Genomic DNA, 17,112 nt, shown 5'->3' on the forward strand with positions numbered 1-17,112 from the left:
AAAATTATTTTAGTTCTTGACTACAATAAACTAGTATTATGAATGTTCTATAAAGGAAACTAATTTATTTTAAATTCGTAAAAAAAAAATGATGCGTGTTCTTTAAAGGCAAAAATATATTAACACATTTCTAGTCTGAGCTAAGTAAAACTTGGTTGGAATAGGGCCAGTTTGAAGTTTAAAATATTTTGTAACATCTATTGGTGTAAATCATATCTAGTACAGGATATTGTACTACTTGGAAGTTAAACCGAAGAAAATAAAAAAAAACCTTTTGTCTTAACACTAGAAAAGCGTTCATCACTGTGTACGCGCAATGCTGTTCCAATGGAAAGAATAAAATTGTACTTTTGGAACTGCACTGACAATAAATCACATAAAATACCGCTCAATATCTTTCATAATTGAACAACTGTATTTTAGAATGTAATTGTAGAAATGAACAACATATGATTTTGTGGTTAATAATCTCTACTCTCCGACTGTATCAATTATTGACTACGCCAACAATCATCTGTAACAATACATACATAAATAATGATAAATTATATCATTATGTTTATGTACTAAAATAGAATTAACTACTGAATTTTACAATTTTAAAAATTTAATTGCGTTGTAAAGGATAAAGTCCCTTTACGCCAGTTAATTTTATAAAAATAAGTTTAATTCTTTAATTGTTAAATAGGGTAAAATATGTTATGCAATAAAAAAATTACCCGCAGCTATGTATAATGAATGAATAAAAACAAAAAGTATTGGCAGAATCGAGTGTAAATAAATTAAAGTCAGATGTACAATATCCTCTTCTTGGCTTCCTGGCTGCATGGAAAATTGAAGCTGGTTGGTATATGAGTAAAAGGTTTGTTAGAAAATAACTTCAAATAATAGAACACTTTGATTCCATACAGGTTGGCTTCATGAACAATGGTTAAAAACCATTTATTTTCTAAACCTAAACTACATATATATAGCTATTTTCAATATTCTACTGATGGCTTTATGAATAGCATGTGTTTTTTAAAAAAAACATCAGAAAGTGTTCTCTTCATTTCACTAGGAAATCTACTTCTAGGTGTTTTAATGCTGTTTATAATCTTTTATTTGGCATGAGTAATCTTCATATTAATATTACTATTTCTATCTTTTATTTGACTTCATTTGTTAAGATGATATTAAAAAGTAAAAGATTTTGTATTTTTTTTTTGTCTTCAGTCATTTGACTGGTTTGATGCAGCTGTCCAAGATTCCCTATCTAGTGCTAGTCGTTTCATATCGGTATACCCTCTACATCCTACATCCCTAACAATTTCTTTTACATATTCCAAACGTGGCCTGCCTACACAATTTTTTCCTCCTACATGTCCTTCCAATATTAAAGCGACTATTCCAGGATGCCTTAGTATGTGGCCTATAAGTCTGTTTCTTCTTTTAACTATATTTCTCCAAATGCTTCTTTCTTCATCGATTTGCCGCAACACATCTTCATTCATCAATTTATCCGCCCATCTGATTTAGAATCTTTGTAGAATTTTTTTATTTATTAAGTAAAATTTCAAAAGATGGATGATTTAGGGATGGCATTAAAAGTAGATTAATCCAAGTCAATAGAATTTTTTTTTATAAAAAAAGAATTAATGAATAATAAACAAATTTATTAATTAAAATAATTTTTTGAATAATATAATTATACACTTGAATACTCTAAAGCAATGGAAAGCATACTCAGGAAAAAACAAAGCGTTATTTACGAAATTTACTCGTGTATATATATATTTTTTTTTTTGTCTTCAGTCATTTGACTGTTTTGATGCGGCTCTCCAAGCTTCCCTAGATAGGGAATCTAGTGCTAGTCGTTTCATTTCAGTATACCCTCTACATCCTACATCCCTAACAATTTGTTTTACATATTCCAAACGTGGCCTGCCTACACAATTTTTTCCTTCTACCTATCCTTCCAATATTAAAGCGACTATTCCAGGATGCCTTAGTATGTGGCCTATAAGTGTGTCTCTTCTTTTAACTATATTTTTCCAAATGCTTCTTTCTTCATCTATATACCTCTTCATTTGTCACTTTATCCACGTCTGATTTTTAACATTCTCCTATAGCACCGCATTTCAAAAGCTTCTAATCTTTTATTCTCAGGTACTCCGATCGTTCAAGTTTCACTTCCATATAAAGCTACATTCCAAACATTTACTTTCAAAAATCTTTTCCTGACGTTGAAATTAATTTTTGATGTAAACAAATTATATTTCTGACTGAAAGCTCGTTTCGCCTGTGCTATTCGGCATTTTATATTGCTCCTGATACGTCCATCTTTAGTAATTCTACTTCCCAAATAACAAAATTCTTCTACCTCAATCTTTTCTCTTCCTATTTTTACATCTTCGTTATTTCTGCTACATTTCATTACTTTCGTTTTGTCCTTGTTTATATTCAGCTGTAGTTTCTCATCCATGCCGTTCATTGTTTCTTCTAAATCCTTTTTACTTGCAGCTAGAATTACTATATCATCAGCAAATCGTATCATCTTTATCTTTTCACCTTGTCCTGTTACTCCGGATCTAAATTGTGCTTTAACATCATTAACTGCTATTTTTATGTAAAGATTAAATGTAACGGGTTAGGGAACATCCTTGTCGGACTCCCTTTCTTATTACGGATTCTTTCTTATGTTCTTCAATTATTACTATTGCTGTTTGGTTCCTGTAAATGTTAGCAATCGTTCTTTTATCTTTGTATTTGAACCCTAATTTTTTTAAAATGCTGAACATTTTATTCCAGTCTACGTTATCGAATGCCTTTTCTAGGTCTATAAATGCCAACTATGTTGGTTTGTTTTTCTTTAATCTTCCTTCTACTCTTAGGATGAGCTCTAATATGCTTCCCTTGTCACTTTACTTTTTCTGAAACCAAATTGTTCTTCTCCTATATTTTTGCATATATCATAATTGTATACTTACATATATCGTATGTACATACTTTAACCAAAACTAACAACTGAAACTTTTAAGTTTAAAAGAATTTATTTAGAATAAATAGTATATTTTAATGCTTGTTGGCAACATTTTTATTTTTTTTGATCTACTCAGGCAATCTAACACAAGACAAGTTTATTCTAAAGAAAAATAGTATCTTCGAAGACTTACTAGTGAATATTACGAAACAGATACCCGTTGCCTTCATCATGAAGCAAAATAAACGATTGCATTTCAGCTTGCTAAATTAACCCTTTGAAATTCAGCCTTACATGTGATACATTCACTCTGCATACCAAGAGGATTGGTTGTATAATGAACATCATAATCCCAGTAAAAACATCTTTGATAAGTAGTATCATATGCATCAAGTTGATTTACAAGCATCTCAACTCTAAGAAAGAGTGAGACATAGTGTAGATCATACTTATCACATAGAGAACGAACATACTTATCGCGAAACAATGAATTATTTAAATTATCTCCTCTCAGCCTTCAGTGAGTTCCATTTCCTTATCAGATTACAAAATAATAAAATGGTTTAAAAATAAATCGATCGGTTAGATCTTAAGTTCAATTATTCATAAAATTAAGTAACGTAAGATTAAATTTGTACAGCAAACTATACAAAAATTGAAAGCTGAGGAATGTATCTGAACTTTTATCAAAAGATTCTAGTACTTTTTTTTGACACAAAAGTAGAGTTATATGTCAAATCTAATTATTTTATTTATCTATTAACTAGAGAAAAGGTGAATCCAAGTTAATGAATATATTTACTCTATAAGAAAAAGTTTGACATAATAATAAGAAACTTGATAACCTTGAGCAATGTACTTCAGTTTTAAGTTAACAGGGCATAATAGCCTGTTGAGTATTCTGTTTTTGTATTTCCACACATCAAAAAATTCTGCGAATAAACAAGGATGTGACGTGTAAAACGTTTTCTAATTCCTGGTGGTAAATAAATTATTGTAACAACGTCTACACAAGGTTAATGTGAAATTGATCATCAGTAATGTGCTGCTCTCATCCGAGCAAATATCCCGATCTCCTGAAAGATTTTGTGCTTAAGGACCCTCTGCATGGAACACCTTGAGTTCTCTAGTTCTATGATTCCTGTGATGATACATTTTCCTTTCTCATCACCCAACCCTGTATAAAACAGGTAGGGTGATAAGAAAGGACATCTTTAATTCTCTTACAATTATCAGTTTTAGGTGTAGGTCTGACCCTGTTAGGTTTTCACGTTGAGGATGCCAGGACCTGTAGATCTAGTGCTCCTTGGTGTTATCTGCCCGGAGTGGCTGCCAGTGAACTGGCTCGGGAACCCGTGTCTCCTATCCAATGTCCAATGGCTAAAAAACAAGATCCAGCTATTAGGTAAAGCCAGGTCTCGTAATCCCTCTTAAAATACTAAATACAATACTTAAATTTTCATATCGATCGTCATTTTGAATGAGATAAGAGAATTTCTTCTATATAAAATAGCTGGATTTTATTCAAAGAAATGAAGTAGATTTCTAATGTTAGGGTACAAGAAACTGTTAAATTTAACTTTTTTTAAATATTTTATAATTTATGATGCAATAGGCTGATCTTGGTTATATCTCATTAGTGCCGATCTCCGTGGGGGAGTGGTAGCGTTTCGATCTTTTATCCGGAGGAGATACTAGGTTCGAATTCCGGTTAGATATTGTATATTTTATATGCAATATCAGAATATCTTACATAATATCGTGTCACAGTTAGAAAAATTTAAGTTTTTTTCTGTGTGGAATGAAGTTTTGTCTTTAAAGTTGTTACTAATGAAACGGTTAATGTTTTTAATTTAACTGTTATTCTAAGAGAATTAACTTTGTGTAATTCAGCTGGATAAAATGAGCTACACTAATTATATTTTTTTAAATTAAAATTTATATTACTTTGTCTTAATTTCATTCGCTATTTCTGCAGAAGATTCTGCATTAGATTAATATAAATGCATTCTTTTTAATGCAGAAAAAGATTTGATGTAGGTCATGAGAGTCGAGCGCTGATTTCCACATTTAAAAATAGTGCACCATAATTAACTGAGGTTTTTCTTTAAATTTTTCCCAACCTGACTTGTAAAAATCTATTGTATCGAGTATATTACTTCAGTAACATTTTATTTATATCGCTACGGTACACAAGAAAACATTTTACAAATCTACCGTTCAAGGTGTACAACAAATAAAGTTTTATTATTTAGTTTTATAAAATTGTTCTTTTAAATGTCCGGTAGATTTGTCCATATCATATATTTGTCAATATAAAGAGCAGTCTTCAAAATTCTGTAAATACAAATTTTTAAAGTTTACTGATAAGTAATAAATTACCAAAATAAGTAAATTTAAAAAAAAAATCACAATTACCAAATACAAAAACAATAGAACCGGTAAAGAATCTTTTTTTAATGTATTACTTGCAATGAACTACCTAAAACCTTGCACCCGTTATTTAAACTAGCCAACTATGAAATTAAATGCAATATACCTTCGCTGTGAATAACCAAACTGAAAGTAAAAGATTACCTTTTCTGAGGATAGGTGGTATACTGTATTTTTAACAATAGTTTTCCTTTCAACTCGGACTGTTTACAATCAGACATAATTGTATTTTGGTTTTCAGCTTTTGTTTTATTAATATAAATATATCTAAATATATTTTTTTTTATTGCGATAAGAGGTTTATGCATATTTTATACGAAATACTTTATAAGTAGTGCCGATTAACAAGTGTGAAAAATAATGATTATTTGGCAATATTCCTTTATTTTTACACCATTCTTAAATGTTACACATCATGGAAAGGATTAAAGACTGATTTTGAGTAATATATTACTACAATGAAATGTAACTTAATGATATTACGACAATGGTCGTTTAATGACGTTACTGAATATTAGAATACTTTTTGTGTAAATCTTTGTAACTTTCATTATAACTTTTTTTTTGTATAAATTGATGCAATGTTGGAGTTTAGAATAATTTATATTATTTATGCTAATGAAATTCATTAAAATTTAATTGTTCATTTACCCCATTTAGATGAGGCATCTCCAGGGCTGCCGGTACATAAGTTGTACCTGGTGAACATCTCGTGCACGACCTTTTTAATGCAGGTCTTTGCCTTGAACCGTGACAGCGTACTGCGAATCTTAATTCTTCTGCCATTTCTGAACAAAGAGATTGCTGAAAAAAAGAAAGTCAATCTTTATATTTATTTCTCTATTTATTATTACTATTCATTTGTTTTTTTAATTGTATAGCAAAAATTTAGATTCACTTTACCGATGGATTGTAACGGTTAGAATATTTCATCAGATTAACGCTGAAAGAATGATGTCTTTTTTATCCTGGATCCTAGATATTTTCCAGTCGCAGATAAAAAAGAATTCTTAGTTTTTCTGCTGTAAGTTGTAAATAAATTTCAGTAAAATAATGAAATCGCATAGATAACAGCAAAATTGTGGGAAATAATCGTACTGGCAACTATTTGTCTTTGTTATAAAACGATTTATTGTGCTTTAAACTCACCGGTAATGATATAAAGCAGCTAATGTAACTGTCCCAAGTATCGGCATACAACTATATGTATATGATAGGTAATTTGGTTAACTGGCATTTCTCCCACCACCACCCCATTCGGTCGCCCTAGAGCATAGACCAAATGTTCCGTGCCAAGAACGGCTACTGAGCCTCGAACAGTTTAGCGACCCAAATCCTAAAAGCTCCTAGTGAGCTACCTAACATGCGTGAGCGAATCAAGCAGGGCGCCATACAGCACCCGCTGAAGTGTCCCAATCGCTCACTTGTCAAACATAAAACTAGATCGGGGAGGCGCACCCCTTGTACAATTTATTTACGTCGATTAATTAAAAAGACAGCAATTTTGGCTGTCACGCCTCGGTCGCTGTATGCCAGCTAGTACCTGTCCACCATTTAACAGCGCTTGGAGCTGATTTGGCTGGTGGCCAGCCCTCTTACCAAGGTAATTGGTTTCCAGCAGCAAAGCTTTTAGGAGTCTAAATGCATTTACATTTAATCCCTTAAATTTACCGATGACGGTTGAACATAGCAACCTCATCGAGGAACTCCCACACGGTCCGACAGTGCGGCTCTCGCCACACTGCCTCGCCGCTTGTGAGCGGCCAGGTTTCCCCCTGACCTCTAAGTTCCAGGGTGGCACGGTCTCTGGCCCCCCCCAAGGGCCGGGCAGTCGTACATCATATGTACATTTGACTGGACCTCCCCGCAGACACACAACTCATCAGCCACCAGGCGAAACCGAAACAGATATTGGTTTAGATTCACATGGTTGGTGAGCACCTGGGCACCCGACGCCCTTAAGAAAGAACTCGAGGCATACCATCCCCCCAAATCCTGTATAAAATTATACAAGGATCTACCCTTAGTCGTGGTGTGCCATTCAAGCTGCCATGCCTCCATCGCGAGGCTTTGAAGCCTTTTCCGCAGACGGGAGATGGGCAACTGGACGAAATTTTGCTCCGGTGCATTGTGATCACCGTTCCGATCCGGTTCTGGCCCGGCTCGAAACCGCATCCCAAATGCCTCGGCCTCCCGACCTCTACGCAACTTCCACATGACTGCCCGAATTTTCACCACTAAATCGATTGGGAGAGCCTTTCCCAATACAGTAGTAGCCTCGTAGGAGGTTGTTTTAAATACACCAGTGCATACAATCATGGCTCTGCGCTGGGCACTCCTTAAATTTTGAAGTAGTGCTCTATTTCTTTCCAACCTGTGCGCCCAAACCGGCGCCGCGTATGCGATCATGCACCCGAAGACGCCTCGGTACACCAAGTACATTTGGCGGCCCGACAGCCCGTAGTCTTTCCGAGCAATCCGTCTAAGTTTGTGCATCACAGAGACGGCGTCCGCCGCAACTTGCTTAATATGGTTACTAAACAGCAACTTATCATCAAACAAAACACCTAGGTACTTATGAACCCTTACTCGGCTGATTACACAGCCTTTATATTTAATGTGGGGGTTTCGACTGCATGATAATTTGTCTGCGCCCTTTAGAAGCATAAACTTCGTTTTGGGCACAGAAATTTTTAAATTTTGAATGTCCATCCAGCCTTCGGCGGTTGACAAAGCCGCCTGCGCTCTGCTTTCTAGCTGTGGTCGTGAATCTCCACGAACTAATATGATAATATGATAGGTAAGTAATCCATAGGTAAATAATCCATGAATATATATTTATCTAGATAAAAGAATATTCCTTGGATTTAAAGAAACAACTACCTGTACGCATCATGAGAGATCATGGTAAAACTTTAATCAGAGTATCGCTAAAAAGCAAGAAACTAATTGAAAAAAAAATAAACAAAGTTTAAGTAGTTATTAAATTAAGTAGTAGTAAATTAAGTTCATACTAAAATTTAAAAATAATAATACGAGGTGTGTGAGAAAAGTAATGAGATTGGTAACACTGCGAGCGATCTGGCATAGCTGTGTCTACCGGTCTGAGCTAGACCGGCTTGTTTATCGCTTCCACATGCTCAGTAAGAGTTGAAACTCTTACTGCCAACACATCATTTTTGACAGCGCCATCAGTGAAGTTGTGTTTTTGTTGTGTGTTACGAAAATGAAGCATCGGAATTTAGAGCGAAGTTGTGCAATCAAGTTTTGCACTAAACTTGGGGAATCCGCAAGTGTGACTTTGAAAAGTTGAAACAGGCCTATGGGGAACATTGCTTATCAAGAGCACAAGTTTTCCGCTGTCACAAATCATTTTTGGAAGGCCGAGAACACGTTGAAGATCAACCTCGCTCAGGGAGACCTTCAACTTCAAAATCCGACGAAAACGTTGAGCGTGTGAGGGTTCTTGTGAGATCAGACAATAAGGATAATGAGTGAACAGTTAAATTTAAACACATTCACCGTACATCAAATTTTGACAGACGAATTGGACATGCGAAATTGGTGCCGAAAAACAAACAAGGAAACAGAAGGACAATCGAAGAAACGTGTGCGTTGATCTTCTTGAGAGGATTCACAACGACCAAGAATTCTTCAATCGTGCGATCACAGGTGATGAATCCTGGATATTTGAGTACGATCCTGAAACAAAGCGGCATAGCGAAGAGTGGCTCACTCCGTCATCTCCTCGACCGAAAAAATGTCGAATGAGCAAATGAAAGATCAAAACAATGCTGATTTGATTTTTTTTACAGTAGGAGTATCGCGCGTAAAGAATTTGTTCCTCCAGGACAAACTGTCAACCAAGTGTTTTACAAAGGTGTCCTTGAAAGGCTCAGGAAAAGAGTGATTCGCGTGAGACCAGACATTGCACACAAGTGTATGCTTCATCATGACAATGCCCCGTGTCACACGACCATTTCCGTCAGGGAATTTTTGACCTCAAAATGCATTCCTACGGTTCCTCAACCCCCCTATTCACCTGATTTGAGTCCTTGTGGCGTTTTCCTTTTCCCGAAATTGAAACATGTCTTAAAAGGAGGTCATTTTGGAACTCTGGAGAACATTCAAAAGACTGTGACCGACCAGTTGAAGTCTTCCAGCGCTGCTACCAGAAGTGGGAACTACGACTCCGCCGGTGTATAGCTGCCCAAGGGAACTACTTTGGGGGATAATATTGTTATTTTGAAAAAATAAAACCTTTGGTAAGCAAAAATTCAGTCTCATTGCTTTTTTCACACACCTCGTAAATGCTTGAAATAATACTAAATATATGTAAACGAAACACGAACAAACAGTATATAAACAATTCATAAAGCGTTTATTTACAGTTATTTGAGAATCTGTCATTTGTACAAGATGGTAACTAAGTTATCATCAACTACGTTTAATTCAGAATTTAAAAAAATTATTATTATTATTTAATACTTCACCGACACACTAATATCTTTCCGTTAAAGAAAATCTTTAATTTAATATTAAATAAATCGATGAACATTTAAATAAGTCGGTACTTATTAAAAATTGCAACAGAAACATATTAAAGTTCTTTTCATACGGTGAAGTATTGTACTGAGTTATATGAAAAAGGTTCTGGTGTTTGGTATAAAAATTATAGTTATTATTATATATATATTTTTTTAATAGAAGAACCGGTTATTTTTTCTCCTTCCAACAAAGACAGCGCATTCTTAAACTCTTTGAACTCTTTCCCAGTATAAATAATTTTTGTTGTCATCCTAACTATATACAGCATACGTAGACTAGATTTATAGACCATTTATTTATATATAAAAAGGAATTATTTGCAAACTCTCTAGAAAAACCTCAAAACTGCTTCCGTGAGACAATTAATATGAACAAACAGAAAATAAATTTAATGTATCATGAAACAAAATATCTCGCACAAGTTAATTGTAATCGTAGAAAAAATTTTGTACAATATTTTATTATTTTTAGTTTTGTAATGATACTATTATTAATTATAAAAATATAAACTATAATATTATTATTAATTTTTTATAAATCATATGAAAAATTTAATTTTTTTTTTGTATTATTATCGTTTTTATTTTTAAAAAAAACCAAAAAAAAAAACAGCAAAGTTGTAAATGTATTAGTTATTTTCGACTTTATTACTGGTAGAAAAGTTAAATTCTAAGCTCAAGATAAGAACGAAAAATTTTTCAAAGTAATACAGCCATTTTTTTTATTAATTTACTACTAACAATTCTGTAATACATAAAATGTTAACAACAAACATTAAAATTATTTTACATTCTATATTATGGACAAATTGAGAATATTACTTCAATTTCTTATTTGAACAATATAAACCTACATTTATTGCAACAGTGCAAATAATAACCGTTGCATCAAATAAAATGGTGAAGCGTAGCTTAAATGCAGAAGTAACAAAAACGGTAACGATTTATTTACGTCGTCTTTCAGGTTAATGTTGCAGGTAATTTCAAGAACTTAAAATAACGATGCATTCGTTTTATATAATTGTAGCCGACATAAATTATTCAGATTATTACATTTATTGTTTTAAAGATCATCTAAGTCAATATTGTTATATTTATGAATAATTACAGAGTAATAATAACTTTATTAAATAAACTTTATAAAGGTCTGTTAAATTTATAGTTTTTTTTTAAATATATCATAGCACGTTTATTAATAAATTAAAAATGTTACTTTAACATTAACTTATTTATTTTTTTGAAATTTATTGTCTTTTAAATTTAAACTAAATATATTTTATGTTTGTATTAATGTGTTCAGCATAGTGCATTTTCTACTATCATCATAAACACGACATATTTGTACATAGTGATTGTTTCTATTCTTTATGCGAATAATTTTATGAAGTTTTTTGAAAATTATCAGCAAATAAATGAATTTTTTATAGTTATTGAAAATAGAAATATATATTTTAAAATCTATTCGACTACGAACTAGTTAAATGTAAATATAAATTGTTATATCAAAGTTCTGTATATGTATTTATTTTATATATTAATTTATCTGTGCGTCCAAGCGTACAGTTCAATATATAAGCTGCACTATTATGAGAAAGCTTGCGAAATTTAATAAAAAAAAATGTAAAATTTTACCACTCCACTTCCTTACATCACAGTTTGTGATGTAATTAAAATTATCGATGAGTAGATGTTATGTGACACTGTAGATCCTAGATAAAGTTGACGTTTGTGGATATAAAAGTATTTATTTTAATTTTTTTATATAAAATTATTAAACATACTAATGAAAAATAAAATATAATTTACACTTATAGAACGTTTATCAGTTAAGACAGTATTTTTTATTCATTATTTAGACCAACATCAATTATAATGCCGCTACTGTTTCTCACTGCAATAAGTTAAGTTACTGCTGGCGGTTTTTTAGTTTGTAAAACACATATTTAGAAGATAGTAAAAAAATTTAACTGATTAATCTTTTAAATAATTTATTTTTTTATAACACGTCACAATATTATGTATTGCAAGTTTTATTTAGTATTAGCAACCCGGCAACGCTTCGCTATTGCAAGATTTGATTTGAGTATATATGTAGATTAAATAAACACAATTGAAAGTTTGATAAAACATTAAAAAACTGAACATTTACGGAACGTCACAAAATTTACCTTTCACTTTATCCCTTTTTCCTATTTCCCTTTTTTCCTTTCCCCTTTCCCTTTACCCCTTTTCTCCGTATTCCCTATTTCCCCTTTTCCGGCTTCTCCTTTTCCCTTTCTTTCGTTTTCCCTATTTCCTTTATCTCTTGTTCACAGTTTACCCCTTCCCCATTTCCATATACTCTCTTTCCCCTATTTCCCATTCCCCTCTTCCTTCACGTTTTCTCCTTTTTGATTTCCATATATTTGTTTCCCCTTCCCCTATTTCCTTCTTTCCCCTTCCCCTTTCATATTTTTCCCGCGCGCAGATCGGTCCAGTAGTTTTTTTAGACTATAACGGACACGTATACGAACATTGGCTTTTATAAATATAGAAGAAGAAAGTCTGTGTGTATATTTGTTTGTTCTGTAAATATATTGACACCGGCGCTACCTATCGGGTATAGTTTTTGCAAAAATTTTTCTTTTCACGTAACTAATATAAATTCTGAATATGAACCAAATCGAACCGTAAATGCAATTTTACCAAATATCTGAACCCCAGCGCCATCTAGCGGGTCCATTTTTTGCAGAGGTATTTCTTTCCATTTAAGTAACACATATTCTGAATATGAGCTAAATCATTTGAGCTGAATATGAGCATAATACAATTTTTCGAAATATCTCGACCCCCAGCGCCATCTGCGGGTCTAAACTAATTCAGAAACTTTCGCGGGCGTGTGCATAACAACTCACCAAAATTTCATCGTAATCGGATGAATGTTATTGGAATGCATGCGGGACAAACTAACAAACATTCATTTTTATATGTATATACACAAGAGTAAGAAATCGTAAGCTATTCCTGGTTGTTATGGGAACTGTATTTGCAATTTTTTTTATAAAATGCTAAAAAAATGCAGATTCCATGTTATTATTGACAATCAGAACAGCTTGGTATTCATCTGGGTAACAAATTTTACTTTTTATTAGAAAGGAAACCTTCAGTTGAAATTTCCAAAAAATATTTTTTACGAAAACTGTAAAAATTTGTAAAATTGTTGCTGTTCATTTTATTTTATTTTTCTTCCTGGAACTTTTTTAATAAAATTCCGCAGCGTGTTAACACAAAAATATTATCTTGCAAGAAAGAGAATAGAACCTGTGTTTTAAATTTAAAAAAAAATTCTTTGAACGTTATAATATTTTGATTTAATTCAACATTGTAAGGAGTACATTATTAGGGGTACGTTTTTTTTTAAATGTACCCCTAGTGTTTGTTAATTAAAATATCAAAAATCGAGTGGAGTTAATTTTTTATATATTAATTATTTTTTAAATACACAATGAGCGTGTAGGTGTCAAAAACCTGATTTTGTCAAGAGAAGGCGAATTACCTGAGAATATTTTCAGTTAAGAAAAGACAAATATTGCCGATGTCAAGTTTAAAAAAACAAAATTTAACTTTTTCATAAATATAACTTAGTTTGTCTTTGTTCCTTGTAAAAAGTTACAAATATAAACCAAGATAATGAGGGAAAACTGAATTAAACAAGGCACTGAATTAAAGCAAAGACTCTTTTGTTTGGAACGTAAAAATAAACTGCGCCTTACTAATTATTAAAAAAATATCAATTTATCGTGATTTTTTGTTTAATTTATGCATTTTTTACTAACTTTTTTGTAAAATTAGGTGCATGATTTGGTATTTTATTGAGGTAAAATTTTATATATATGTATATAATAGAAATAAGTTTACCTGATTTTGATAAACGACGTTCAAAAATAAAAATCAATTTTTTTCCTAATTTTTACTAGCAGGAACCATAAATTATCTCTTTTAAAAACGTGATAAATCGTTTTATCACAGGTATTTAATCCAGGTATCAGATATTATTTATTACCGATAATAATAATTATTTGCTTTATTTTCCCTAGAACCTCGTAAGTTATTCTCAGTGTTCTCTTAATAAGGGAAATTATTTACGATAATTTTTATGCAAATAATATATTCTGGAATTATTTTCTTTTTTTTATAGCGAGGTAATTTTTTTTTGTATTTAAATTTGTTTTCGAGTTTAAAATCATTGTACGTTATTTTTAGACGTAATAAAAACATCCTTGTTTTTAAATACATTTTCATTCTTTCTTCTATATTTTGTTTTTTTTTTAAACTCAGCTAAAAGTAAAGACATATAATAATTTTTCAGCTTTATATTATTATTAAGGGAAGTTTTTTTTAACTTCGGGACCACCGTTATGTATTGATTCAGAGGATGAAATGAATGACAAGTAGCGTGTGAAAATTTTATGTGTAGCAAAGTTGCTTTAAGAAAATCATAGAATTTGTATTTAGCCCATCTCAAAAATACCTTTCCCAACCCTCAATGTCATGGGGTTTTCAAAACACTCAATAGTTTGGAGGATTGAGGGCTGAAATTTTAGCAAAGAAAGGAGAAAAAACTTCATCGGTCCTGTCTGGCTCTATAGTAAAGCAGTGATTTTTCTAAGAAATAAAAATAAAACGATGAAAATTCCAACTCCAAAAAAGATTTAAAGGTTTCTCAATAACGAAGAGAGTAATGATATTTCTAATTTTCTATTGGAGCTTTATAACCGAATTCTAACGAAATTTAGGCGTTTTATAATTAGAAATGGTGCATACAGGACTTGTTTATGTTACAGAAAATTCAGTTAATATATTAAGCTAATAGTCTAATGAAAATGAGAGGAATTTGTTTATAGAATTCAAGGGCTTCAATACAAAATATACTTAATCTTTGGTGTCTTTTTTCTTTTAGATTCAGGATCTCTTATCTAAAAATTTGTGCGTTTGTTTGAAAATATAAAACAGATTGAAGGTTTAGAATCTAACAGGCAATAAAATAAAGCTTTTCAGGAGGAGGTTCTGGATAGAAATCCGTTTATATGCTTTAATGTAATCTAAAAACCATGTAGGTTAAATAAAAAATTGTAATTTTGTAAATTAAATCTTTTTTCTGATAATTACATATAATCTCTTATCATATTACTTAGCATTAAGGGGTAATTGTCTTTAGTAAAACGTTTACCAGATATTTCTGTTGAAAGGAATTAACCATGAATTATAAAGTAAATACTGCTTTCTTAATGTGGGTATTTGCTGGGTGTATGTATAAAAATAGTACGTAAAATAGGTTAGAGAACTGCCGCCGTGGTTCTAAATGTAAAGTTGTTTTTTAATTTAACGACAATAATAGGCTGAAAGTCAGAGAAAGTGTGATACTTTTTTTTAATAATTATATTAAAGTAATATAACTAAATTAATAATTTAGTTGTAGTTGTACGGCAACAATGCGAAAAGGACAAGCTAGTTATACGGTATGATAAAATTACACTTAACAGCTTCTTTACTAGAAGCCTTGTTTTGTAATTTATTAACTTAATTACGGAAAACAGTAGTACAAGAGTAGTATATCAGGAGTAAACTTACAGTAGCTTGAATGGAAGAAGAAACAAAGCTATTATTCTTTTATCTAAATCTAGATACCAGCTACCAGATATAAGCATCAGGTATATATATATATATATATATATATATATATGCATCCTTTTCTCGCTGAAGCTTGGTGAGAACTAAAACTATGTGTATTATTCTCTACAGCGTCAACCCGGTGAAGAAGTACGTGTACGAGAGGTTATCTCTAAATTAAAGACCGTCTCATTGTAAAAAAAATTTATTCTGAAAACTTTATAAATATTTTTTATTTCCCTTAAACAACATACCTTATACTACTTCTCTACATAATCGCCACATGAATTAAGACATTTCTCGTAGCTATATACCAGCTTCAATATATCCTCGTATTCTTCTGCCGCCAGTCCATTTAGCTACTGATTAATAACATTTTTAAGTTCATTGTCACCCGCGAATTTCTTACCGCTCAAAAATTCTTTCAATTTCTCAAACAAACGGTACTCAGAAGGAGCTAAGTCCAGACCAAACCGATTCCAAAAGATTGTGGCCAGCTTGCGTCCAAATGGCTGTGGCTTGACCTTTATCGGTCTGGTTGATGATTGAGGATGACGCTATTCACTTGACTGCCGTTAATTCTGCGGCGTGTAATACGAAATCCATGTTTTATCGCCGGTAACAATCGAGTTAAGGAACTCATCATCGCTTTTTGTGAAGCGCATGAAAAATTCCAAAGCAGATCCCTTTCGGATTTTTTTGTGACGTTCTGTTAAGATATGCGGCACCCGACGAGCACTAACCTTCTGAAGCCTAAATGGTCACGAACAGTGTGAACAATACAGCTCTTGAAACGTCAAAAAAAAAGAAGGGCCAGGTCGGAAATCGTCAACCCACCGTGTTGGTCTAGTGGTGAACGCGCCTTCCCAAATCAATTGATTTGGAAGTTGAGAGTTCCAGCGTTCAAGTCCTAATAAATTCAGTTATTTTTACATGGATTTGAATGCTAGATCGTGGATACCGGTATTCTTTGGTGGTTGGGTTTTCAATTAACCACACATCTCAGACATGGTCGAACTAAGACTGTACAAGACTACACTTCATTTACACTCATACATATCATCCTCATTCATCCTCTGAAGTATTATCTGAACGGTAATTATCGGAGGCTAAACAGGAAAAAGAAAGAAGGTCGGAAATCGTTGAGCGACGATCTTTTATGATTTCATTATCGACGCGTTTCAACAAGTCCTCGGTGATTATCGAGGGCCAACCCGAACGTTCTTCATCGTGCACATTAATCCTGTTATTTCAAAACCTTTCACAACATTTCCGGACGTTTCTTTCATTCATTACATTGTCAACGTACACAGCAACTGACTGCCTATCAATTTCAGCCGGCTTAACGTTTTGAAAGTTTAAAAAACTTTGACTCCTCGTATTTCAAAGTCGGCGGCAATATCGATTTTCCTTTTCATTTTATAACGTAAAAACTCACTCGTAATCAACGATACTACAGCGCGACAACTTACAGAAAACAATGCAGTGTGTACAATGGCCGTGAACGATACACCTTTGTCA

At 32.4% G+C, this 17,112-nt stretch overlaps 1 protein-coding gene across 1 annotated transcript in view; it reads right to left on the bottom strand.

The window, feature by feature from the left end:
- Nucleotides 1-487: 487 nt before the first annotated feature.
- Nucleotides 488-17,112, bottom strand: part of LOC142321310 (glutamate receptor ionotropic, kainate 2) — a 520,894-nt gene continuing 504,269 nt past the window's right edge. Inside the window, exons 17-19 of the mRNA XM_075359304.1 lie at nucleotides 6,046-6,199; nucleotides 2,667-2,707; nucleotides 488-514 (exon numbers count right to left, since the gene is read on the bottom strand). Coding sequence (XP_075215419.1) covers nucleotides 488-514; nucleotides 2,667-2,707; nucleotides 6,046-6,199 — 222 coding nt within the window. The remainder of the gene's footprint in view (nucleotides 515-2,666; nucleotides 2,708-6,045; nucleotides 6,200-17,112) is intronic.

The sequence above is a fragment of the Lycorma delicatula genome, chromosome 3 (genome assembly GCF_047948215.1).
Source record: "Lycorma delicatula isolate Av1 chromosome 3, ASM4794821v1, whole genome shotgun sequence".
NCBI classification, from domain to species: Eukaryota; Metazoa; Arthropoda; class Insecta; order Hemiptera; family Fulgoridae; genus Lycorma; species Lycorma delicatula.